This window comes from Olea europaea, chromosome 11 (genome assembly GCF_002742605.1).
Source record: "Olea europaea var. sylvestris chromosome 11, O_europaea_v1, whole genome shotgun sequence".
Classification (NCBI taxonomy): domain Eukaryota; kingdom Viridiplantae; phylum Streptophyta; class Magnoliopsida; order Lamiales; family Oleaceae; genus Olea; species Olea europaea.
The window spans coordinates 27,618,992-27,630,301 of NC_036247.1; the positions used below are offsets into that span (position 1 = coordinate 27,618,992).

At 35.4% G+C, this 11,310-nt stretch overlaps 1 protein-coding gene across 3 annotated transcripts; it reads right to left on the reverse strand.

Moving 5' to 3' along the window:
* Nucleotides 1-353: 353 nt before the first annotated feature.
* On the reverse strand, nucleotides 354-9,705 carry LOC111403939 (pyrophosphate-energized membrane proton pump 2-like). 3 transcript variants are annotated; one of them, XM_023032621.1, is made up of 15 exons: nucleotides 9,481-9,705; nucleotides 9,002-9,308; nucleotides 7,665-7,868; nucleotides 6,254-6,405; nucleotides 6,003-6,150; nucleotides 5,772-5,904; nucleotides 5,483-5,655; nucleotides 5,131-5,251; nucleotides 3,884-4,071; nucleotides 3,285-3,722; nucleotides 3,009-3,173; nucleotides 2,743-2,898; nucleotides 2,544-2,655; nucleotides 836-1,055; nucleotides 354-623 (listed from the first exon to the last, which is right to left on the reverse strand). In XM_023032621.1, exons 2-15 carry the CDS (start codon nucleotides 9,092-9,094, stop codon nucleotides 524-526), a joined length of 2,403 nt encoding a protein of 800 aa, XP_022888389.1. In that variant the 5' UTR covers nucleotides 9,095-9,308; nucleotides 9,481-9,705; the 3' UTR covers nucleotides 354-523. The 3 variants fall into 3 exon arrangements, with proteins under 3 accessions (XP_022888389.1, XP_022888391.1, XP_022888390.1); XM_023032623.1 differs by having other exon boundaries at nucleotides 9,002-9,240; nucleotides 9,481-9,617; XM_023032622.1 differs by having other exon boundaries at nucleotides 9,002-9,320; nucleotides 9,481-9,579.
* Nucleotides 9,706-11,310: the final 1,605 nt, after the last annotated feature.

Consider the following 11,310-nt stretch of genomic DNA (forward strand, 5'->3'; position numbering starts at 1 on the left):
CCACGCATTGTTCCTCTGTTGATCTTACAAAAACTTTCTGGATATTGCTGTGTACACCTTATGGTGTACAAAATGGCCTACACCCCTCTCACATGGAAGGAGGCCCACAAATATTTTATTGTATGTGGACGCCCCCTACATGTGAGGGGAGTGTAATGCAATGTATACACCATTGTGTACACATAGCATTGTCCAAACTTTCTAGACGTCCCAATAACACTTGTAGTTACGAGGTACTAGAGTTCGTTGTAGACTTGGACCTTATATGCTACAAGTTTTTCTTGAAAAACACTTGCTTTTAACTCTTTTAAGCAGAGTCAAAACTGCTCTTGCAATTATCTGGGCACGCTATCTTCTAACATGTCCCACTTGAAAAAGATATCTTATTCAAATTAAGCTAGGGAAAAATAGTAAGTACTGAACATTTTTTTAGTTAGGGTCCCTCAAATTACATCAAAACCAGCAAGTGTACATAAAAGTTTCAGCAAATCATGTCGTATATTTCGCAAGACTTGAAATTCTCTCATAGAAAGATAGGAGCCATGACAAGGGTTATTGTTGCAAGCATTTTGATAAGTACATGAAGTGATGGTCCAGCAGTGTCTTTGAATGGATCTCCTACCCTGCAAAGATAAAAGCATAAAAAATGTTTATGACCAAACTTTCAAATAGTAATTCGATTTTTTCAGAATCCTGATTACTAGATTAGGTAATGTGAATTATTGTTCCAATCGAACATGTGTTGGTGGGAACAAGATAGAGTGTGCATGAACATGCTATACAGCTAACGGGACAACTACTGATAATACCACACTTAATACATGTTAAAACTTACGTGTCACCGGTAACTGCTGCTTTGTGGGAGTCACTGCCTTTGCCACCAAGAGCGCCCGTTTCAATGTACTTCTTCGCATTATCCCAGGCGCCTCCAGCAGTGTTCAGGAAAAGAGCCATGAGAATACCAGAAACAGTGGCGAACATTAACATGGCAGCCACCACTTTGGCTCCAAGTAGTGGATGCCCTGTGTAATATCCCAGCACCCGAAACACCAAACCTGCAAAATTACATGGCATATTCCCTCAGCTATATGAAATTAAGTAAGATTTATAAGGGAAACCAGAACGATAAGAACGAATATCAGAAAATTACAAGTGATAAAAAGTCGCAAAAAATTGCAAATGTACGACCTACATAAAGCCAAATAAGATGCAGGAATCTCGGTATCTTCAAAATCTTCCAATGAGCCAAAAATATCATTTTATTTGCTTTAGTGCCAGCATAATTTAAAGATAAATATCATAAGCTTTATGCAAAATATCAGTCAAGCAAACTAGGCCTTACGCTAAAAACCTGTTTGTCGTATTGCATGCTATCTTTTTTATTTACCCTCTCAAATAAGTAATACTGCTGGTCTAAAAAGCACGCATACCAATACGTAATTCGAATACGATACGCTGGATACAGTACGGGTGCGCCGATACAACTTTTTCAAAAAAATTAGGAAAGCAGACACGTATTTTAAAATTCAACATAATTTCATTAATATAACAAAGCATTAAAACTGAAGCATAGTCGGTGTTTGACACCCATTTTTATGGGAAAATAAATTTTAGAATAATAGATTGATGAAGAATGTGTGGATGAAAAATAAAGAAAAGTTTTTAATTTACATATAATATTATTTTAATGAAGAATGTGTAGTTAAAAAAAAAAGAGAAAACTGTATTTTGATAAAAATGAAAATCACACGGGGCCATAAATAATAAAAATATAATATAATATTAAAGCATTTTATCTTAATCCTTAATTGTCCGAACTTCATTTTCTTCAACATAGCTTCTTCATTATCATTAAAATAACACTCTTCAACTTAGCTCATCTAATGATAGATTAGCAATATCAAGTAGTCCAACACCTTTAAGGGTATCAAATGAGTCTCCGACAATATCTCACATTTTGGATTCTCTCTTTGAATAGAGATCTAATTTTTTTTAATATAATAATTGTGTATTTTCAATAAATACTATTAATATTCAACAAATTATTAAAATAAGTAAAGATACATACCAGATACGTATCAAAAATAAATATAAGATATAAAATAATCAAAAAATACGTATCCGATATGTATAAAAAATTTTAAAAATATAAAAATATATAAAATAATTAATAAACGTTTATCTGATACGTATCGGAGGGTATCGAAGAGTATCCAAGTTTGGATATGTATCAGATACAGGTACGTAATGAGTTTACAAAATATCCATGCATCTTAACTATTGGTTGTCAATCATAATTTTTATTCTACATTCTGAAATAGAGTTATCTTGCTCTTTGCTTTTAAAAGAATCTATTTTACAAATAGAAACTTTAAGAACCCGTCCGTTTTCCAGATTTTTAAAAGTGCATATTTTAAAGAACGGGAATATGTTTCATCCACGCCTGAAACCTATCATGATGCCTGAAAGTTGGATCGTTTGGCTTGCGGTTTTCTCAAAGTATAATCAATTATCAAAAACTCAGAGGGTGGTCAATAACTCACCAACTACAATAGGTGATATGATGGCCAATGCCCCAGGCTTTATCATCTCCCTCAAAGAAGCAGATGCAACGATAGATACACATCGACCATAATCTGGTTTCTCCTTGTAATCCTACCAGGATGAAAAATAATACACCACTAAGATCTGAGATCCATTTTACAACATAAAGAATGCCAAATAAATGTTTATGATACAAACCATGATGCCTGGCCTCTCAATGAACTGTCTTCTTACTTCCTTAACAACCTCCTGAGCAGTTCGACCCACTGCAGAACAAGCCCATGCGCTAAAAAGAAATATAAGCATGGAGCCCAGAAGTCCACCAACAAAAACTTCAGGGATAGCGATGTCAACCTGCTCAGAGAAAATGCAAAAAAAATATGAATAAAGAGAAGAAAAAACTCTTTCCGTTAAACAAAATTTAAAGAATCAAAGATAAAATTGACAGATAACAACAAGCCCACCTGATTAAAGGGTACATGTGCAAATGTAGCTACCTCATCCATATAAGCACTAAATAGAAGAAACGATGCAAGGGCTGCAGATCCAATGGCAAATCCCTTGGTCGTAGCTTTTGTAGTATTTCCAACTGCATCGAGAACATCGGTGATCTCTCGAACACTTTCAGGCTGTAAGTAATAGAAGGCATGTCACAAGCTTCACTTATGATAAAATCACGAGTCACAACTGCTAAAAGCTGATGTAATGGGTTGGCCAAAGCCAAGAACCTGAAAAATTACCTGCTGACTCATTTCAACAATCCCACCTGCATTATCAGCTATTGGACCAAACATGTCCATGGTAAGCACATATGCTGCTGTACTGAGCATTCCCATAGTTGCAACGGCTGTCCCAAACAACCCACCAGTTGGGTTTCCAGATTCATCCACCAACCCGGAAGTGTGACCCAGCCAGTAAGCTGAAACAATTGCTATGCTTATCACAAGGACAGGAAGAGCTGTCGACTCCAGACCCAAACTGACGCCAGCAATTATATTAGTTCCATGCCCAGTGGAGCTAGAAAGAGCTAACATGCGTACAGGCTCATGCTTGTAGTCAGTGTAATACTTTGTGATCCAGACAAAAACATATGCTGTCATAATCCCAACCAACCCGCATAAAGCGAAGTTCAACCAAGCAGAAGGTGCTTGTTCAGTGTATAGCATCCAGCGAGTAGACTGCAACAATAACAGCGAACACCAGCTTCAGCATGTAAATGATGATTCAAAATGCACAAACGGGAGAGGAAGAGAGAGAGAGAGAGAGTATAATGGGCAATCTCAATCAAGATTCACTAGGGAGGTGAGGGTGATGATCCAATAGTAGATAGAAATATTACCAAACCAAATGTCAGAACAGCTAAAACAATTGTCACAGAATATCCTTTCTGCAGAATCGACATTGGATCCTCTACAGCACCAAGCACACCAGAGTCATATGTGTTCCGAATAGAAAATATTCCAATAGAAGATATCACCAGATCAAATGAGTGAACAACTAGGGGGAACAAAATGAAGCCTGACGGATCTGCATGTATCACATAAAGATTTAGGTCAAATATAATTCATTCAGCAAAGGAACAAGTGAATAATCATCATGTGACACTATACTCATCTATCATAGCAAGGCTAACCTACTCTCCATCTTAAGAAAATAAGACAAATAGCTGAATTAAAAAGCATCCCAAAAATAAAGTAATAGCAACAAAATCACAGCAAAGGATATAACCAGAAAATTTAATATCTAAACCCCAGAAACTGGTTTTTCAATGAAAATGGTCTTGCAGGGAAAGTGGGAAAATGTTGGAATATCATTTCTTTATGGAATTTGATTATTATCCAATGAGAAAAGCCAATGTAGATAACCATGGCTCTCCTCACTTCTATTAATATAAATTCCATAGATGGCAAGCAACCACCACATGTTAACCAAGTTTGGAACATGCTCTCAGACGGGTGAGCTAAAGGGAGAGTGCTGACATGATGTGATAATAAGTAATGAAACCAGAATCAAGTATGAAATGAGCATGCTTATTTGCCAAGGCAGACAATATATAGCAATTTTCGTTCCTATTTTTCCTTGACAAGAATTTTGAACACCTTGAAGATCAGAATTCTAAGCCATCAACATATTCAATTGTGCACGAGAAATTATAATCTTAGTTCTCCCTTCATGTCAAAATGAATGTCGAACTTGACTTTTTCAACCAATTCAGGATTTTCTAAAATTTACAATAGACATTTATCAGGAAATACTACCATTTCAAAATATTTGGATATACAAAAATAAATGCATCAATATCGGAACTATTTGATTTTTTTTATTTTTTTTTTAAAGTCTCAGCCATTTAATTTGAAATGGAGGGAGGAAGACGTGTGATACAAACAGAATTTCCACATATTCCAGGAGAAAAATAATCAATAAAGGGTAAAAATGATAACCTATATGAAAGTAATCTCTAATCTAAAAAATGCAACGCATGATATCCCTCATGAGCACATCCTTGAGAAAGTGAATCGCCAACTGTACCAATAATTTTCAAAATAAATTCAATAATAAATATTTGCAAATGCGTCAGTTACATGCCTTCAAGTTTGCAGCGTTGTGCCATCGTTCCACCTAATATCATTGCACTGATAATTTCTGCAGCAATACTTTCAAACAAATCAGCACCCCGAGCTGCACAGTCGCCAACATTGTCTCCAACCTTTGACATAGCACACAGTGAAATTAACCATGGTAATGGGTGGAAGAATGCACAAGAAGGAATCAAAATACAAGATATATCAATAATATAGAATGTCTGATCAAATGAGCATAAGAAAAGTTAACAACTTTGACACTTTGAATAAACGCATCAGCATCTGCTCCACAAACATGCAAGCAACACTCAAGCATACGTGCTTGACAGAGAAGTTATACGAGGAAGATTTTATACCAAATCTGCAATGACAGCAGGATTACGAGGATCATCTTCTGGAATTCCCTGCTCTACTTTTCCAACAAGATCAGCTCCAACATCAGCTGCTTTAGTATATATTCCACCACCCAATTGAGCAAAAAGGGCAACAAATGAAGCTCCAAAACCATATCCAACAAGAAGAAGAGGCACTGGGAGAGAAATCTAAGAGTCAAACTGTGGACATTAAACATTTGGAATCCAAGAGCATAAAAGGAAGCAATTATTAACATCTGACAAAAGTATAGGATAGGAGTTGAAAACTTACAGTCAGTAACCTTCATTGCCCCTGGTGAATCTACACCCAACAAAACATAAAAAGTGGCATAAAGTATAGCAATACCAACGACAGCCATACCAACAACTACCAGGGCAGAGAAACCACCAGCACGAACAGCTATCTGCAAGAGAATAATGCCAACTGAAGTCAGTGTCTGAATGCATTTCAGTTGAAAGCGAAGAGAAAATATATATAGGGAGAAACAAAGAAAAAAGAAACCTGCAATGCCTCCCTTGCTGATCGCCTTGCAGCACTTGAGACTCTTACATTTGCACGAACAGATACCCACATCCCCACATAACCAGCAATGCCAGAACACAAGGCCCCAAGAAGAAAAGCAGCAACAGTAATAAATGCCGACATTGACCTGCATCAGTATAGCCCAAATTTACTATTTATATTTAAACACCTTTTATTGTACATGAAAAGTTGAAAACCATATCCCAAATTTTAAGTCATTCTATCCTCACCTCCCTAGGCCAGAAGATTCTTGCTGAGGCGTTTTACCGCGAAACAGGTATATGCTGAGGATCACCAATCCTAGAAGCACAGCCATCTTTGAGATAGTTCCATACTGGGTTCTAAAGAAACCTTCGGCCCCATCACGTATAGCATCTGATATCTAGCAAGTAAAATGATAAGCTCAAGACCACTGAGATAAAAATAAAAAATACTTTAAGATGATATTAAAAAAGGTTTCTTGTCATAAGTTCCATTCAAATCCAATACTTGTAACAGGTGTTAGTGTACTACTTTATGGAGAAAACTAAAACCCATTAACTACAAATTAACAGGCATTAAGCAAGAAGGAAAATTAGTAAAGTGCCTGTGAGACTCTCTGGCAGTGTAAAACATGAAGATACCCCTAGTTATGCACAATAGGTCATGTATATATAATACACAAAGCAGATAAGGAGAAGAAACAGCAGCTTATTTCAGTGTACACCAATATGGCATCAGTTTCATATCACAGGAAAACCTGAGTTTGCGGTTAGCATAATGAAGAGAGAAAGGTATAAGAATTTCTCAGACACAGGAATCTAGCAGGTAATATTTTGATAGGTGAATGTTAGGACCTCTCTATTTGTGCATTCCATCCTCGTCAAAACCCTAATATCAACGTGTATGCATTAGCATGGCTCCTTAATATGTCAAATTTCTTAATTAACTGGACGAACTAAAAGACCCCTTTTTTTATTTATTTATTTTGGAAATTAGATAAGCTTGAACATAATTCCTAGGCAGCTAACCCTTTTACATTCACTTGGAAGGAGAAAAATAAGTAGGAACTAACAATAAATTTTCAAATTCGTATCTTCCGAGGGGAAATACGAACTACGAATCAGACATCAAGCACTAAATGCATTTAAAGAAGCCAAGCACAGATCCACAAGTCCATTACTAACAAGTAGGCAAGTACTCATGTATCATGTATATACCCAATTTGGGCCCCCAAGCTCGCAATTAGGAAAGGTCCAACAGGTTGCCTCAACAACATATATCTTTTAAACAGTTAACGTTATGTAGAGCCATGTATTCCTTTTTGTCAATTGGCATAGCTCCCTAGGTAGAGGAAACCAAGTAAAACTTCATAGGTGGTAGATCCCAACCAAGTGGAACTGGGTGAAAAACTAAATGTAAATTTCAGGGACCCTAAATTTATAAACACATACGCCTGACAAATACTAGAAAAAGGCATATAGCTCAATTACAGGGAAATGATTTCATATGTGTTATTTTATTTATTTATTATTTTTTTTTTTGGGTGGTGTCCGTCAATTTCATACATGAATATTGAGGAAAATCCAAGAATTATCAACAGCCTTCAAGTTATAATTTGAAAACGGTAAATTATTATTGTCTGGTTCAGAACAACTATACCTCGGCCATCTCAGGAGGTCCCTCATCCTTAGCAAGGACCCACTTAGTAAGATATATTGCCAGAAGAAAACTGATTATGCAAACCAAGAAGACAAATACAATGATCGGCGAGGTACTCGCACCAATATAAAAGATAGCTCCAAGTCCCAAGAGCATAAGCACAAAAAGAACACGAATATTTATTCTCATGAAGAGGCGAAAGATCTGCAGAAAGCAAGTGCTCAATCATCAATACCAAAAGCAAAAAAGAAAGTAAAAGGCTGCATTAAATAGAAGAAAAATTCAGCAGTTAAGCAGTAGCAAAAAATTACAAAAACAAGTAGATATTTTACATCAAACTTCATCGGCTGAAATTCTTAGGGTTTTTGAGACTTGACATGGGTAGCAGAGCAACCAAAGATTTTTGACTCAGATCTTATAATAAATAATGGCATTCCCTATAAAGAAATGGATAAGGAATTAAGAAAATGAAATTGTATTTGATTTCACATAACTGAATTACTAGTTTTAGAAAAAAAGATTCTCAGAGGTTCTCAAAGTGGAATTCACAACTCAATATCAGGTGTGAGCATCATTTCAAACAATACCCAAACAAGACATTCAAAATGATTGTTTGATGGACTACTTTCATGTTGCCAAGTGTACTTTTTCCATATACTCATTTTGATTTTCCAAGTGTAAACAGCAAGTACTAAATTTTAATTCTCACTTGAAGTAAAAAATTAACATAAGTACTAAAACGCATTATATAGCCAACCAAGAATGATATGGTTCTAATTCATCTAAAGAGAAATCTATGCTAGAATCTTGTATCCTTATTCCCCTTTGTCATCAAACATAAGATGCAGCATTTTCAATAAAAATGGTAATAATGATTATCACCAGCATTTTGTCATATATTCGGCCTTACCCTCCTAATAAACATTAAGCATGATTTGGGTATATAGAAACATTCCATTATTCTTTCAAAATGTGTATAGAAAAGAATCATCAGTGTCACAGATAATAGTCATCAGCACATTATGTCCTAAAAGGCAAATCCTAAAAATAGTTGAGAGCAGGTTAATAAAATATTATTGTACTACCATATTATAATCAGATGTTTATATCCAGGCAAGGGACACAATGCTGCTATGCTACTGCATTAAAAGAGTAACAAGAACCTAAAATGAATAAAAGACAAGGAGAATGCAACTGAAAAAGAAAAAAGAACTATTTCCGGAAGAAAGAAGTAAAATCCAAGCATTGCTGGTAAAAGGTAAAATCACATTTATAATGATGCCAGTGGCACAGAAAGTGTCACTAAGTTGAAGATAATAAGATGTAAATGGGCTTACCAAGGGCGTATATGGTCTAGTCCGCATGTTAGGGAATACCCTTGCCCTTTCTTGGTAAGGCCCCAAGTTACCGCCCTCCATATCATCATCCATTGGAACAGATTGGAAGGAGTTGACCCTCCTCGTTACTGGGAATGAGTTGAACTCACCAACTAGGGGCAAGTCGCCCCCTGATCCTGGTCGCTGTATTTTGAATTTTGCTCCTTACACAATGACGATCAGAAACTAAACTTGCAAAACTAAAAAACACCAAATCTTTTGCTTTAACTCTCAACACTGCAGAAGCTCGAAGACTAATAAACTAGTCCTAAAAAAAAATCTAGAATATATCAGATCGAATTGACAAAAAATGAAGGAATAAAATTGAATAATAAATTATAATAAAATAAAACCCAATTCACAGGTTCACATAGGAATTAAGGAAACCTCGCTATGAGAAGAAGGAGATTACATAAAATTCAACAGATCAGAATAATTACCAGAAAATAAATAGAATGAGGTGCTAGGGTTTTGGAAATGGAAATTGTGGGATCGATTATTTGGGGATTTGATAATGGGGAATCCTCCGCAGAATCTACTCTTCTTCTGTTGAACAGAGTAGGATTAGTAATAGAAAATGGGTAAAAGTTGGTGGTTATGGAATGGGCCGTCCGGGTTGGGCTTGTTAAACCGTATACTTTCTTCTCCGGTTCAGTGCACTGCTGTCAATCTGTCACTACTTGTCATCACTCCAATTACGTACTGCCACGTCAGCTTTTTGGGGCATATTTTAAATTGCCACGTCAACTTCTCCAACCATTTTCTCCCTCTAGAATTCTTGCTAAAACCCCAGTTGCAGCATAGACCCCGACAAATGGCGATGAGAGCAGCGGCAGTCCAGACGACGTCGGCGTTGGCACCTAGAGGTCTATGGGCTCTATATTCGTCGTTTACTTCAGGCTTTCCGTTTAATCTACCGCAGACTCAAACAGAGAAGGCACCTCCTGTCGAACCTTCCACAAATCTCTTCGTTTCGGGTACATATAGCTTCGTCTTTCTCCAAATTCCCTTTCTTAGCTTTAACTTTATGTATGTTTTTAATGATTGGTATAAATTGCTATGTTAATTGATACATTGGTTTAATTTATGGCAAAAATGTTAAGGGATATAATTCCCCAATTCACAAGAGTTTTCTCCTTTTAACAAGGGCGGAACCTATCAGAGCACATTATATATTCACTAGTCGGTTCAGTCTAGTGGGTAGGTGTCGGAGTTTATGTTTGCTGCTTTGCGACTAGGTCATTAAGAATGTAAGATTAACGGGTTGTAACTATCATATTTAATCTCTCATTAATGCCTTTTAAAGAACAGCGCAGAATAAAATTTGTATTCTTGTTAAAACTTACTGATTGACCTGCGATGCCTTTGAAACACATTGTAGAAAACTGGATTGGTTCTTCTGATAGCTAGTAAATTATCATATATATAGCTTCCCTGACAACCTGCCCAACCATCTTAGCTTTAAGGCCAGTATGCATGACTGCATTATTTAAGATGTCCAACTTGAATTGTCAAACAGTTCATTTTGGACATGGCCAGTGTTTAAAAAGCCTAAGTGAAGATTTTTCCGCATAACCTCGATCTCAACATAATCCATTGAAACAATTTAAAAATTTACAAAAACGACAAATCATGCTCATGATAAACCAAAAACTATATAAAAGTTAATATTTATCTACAATATATTAAAAGTGGAGATGGTGGAAAAACTTTAAATACCAAATTTACCCCTACATATTTAACTATATGTCCGCTATACCATTGTAATTGGAATACCAATTTAATTAGTATTTATCATTTGGTTTAGAATTAATATAATATAAGGAGTGAAATATTTAATTGATATTTATCATTTTAGATTGGAATTAATATAATGAGTGAAACTAACATTTAATTATATCAAGAAAAGAAAAAAATCAGTGACTTACCATTCAATTGACAATTTTGTTCTCACAATTTTTATTTTCTGCCAACGAATCAGTTTTTATTTTTCATCAACAAAACCCTTATTAATCTTCATGATTTACATTATAATTCATGCAATGAGTTTTTATTTTTCATCAACAAAGCAATTTTTGATCTTCATGCTTTACATTATAATTCATCCATTAATTTATTATTTAATTGAAGTTACAAATATTTTAAAGGTTGCATTAATATATTAATGAGGACATTCAATGAATAAAAAAGAAATTACACACGGAAATTCAATTACTAGCATTCAATTATTTTTTTCTTTACAATTTTTAATTTTCATCAACAAAGCCCTT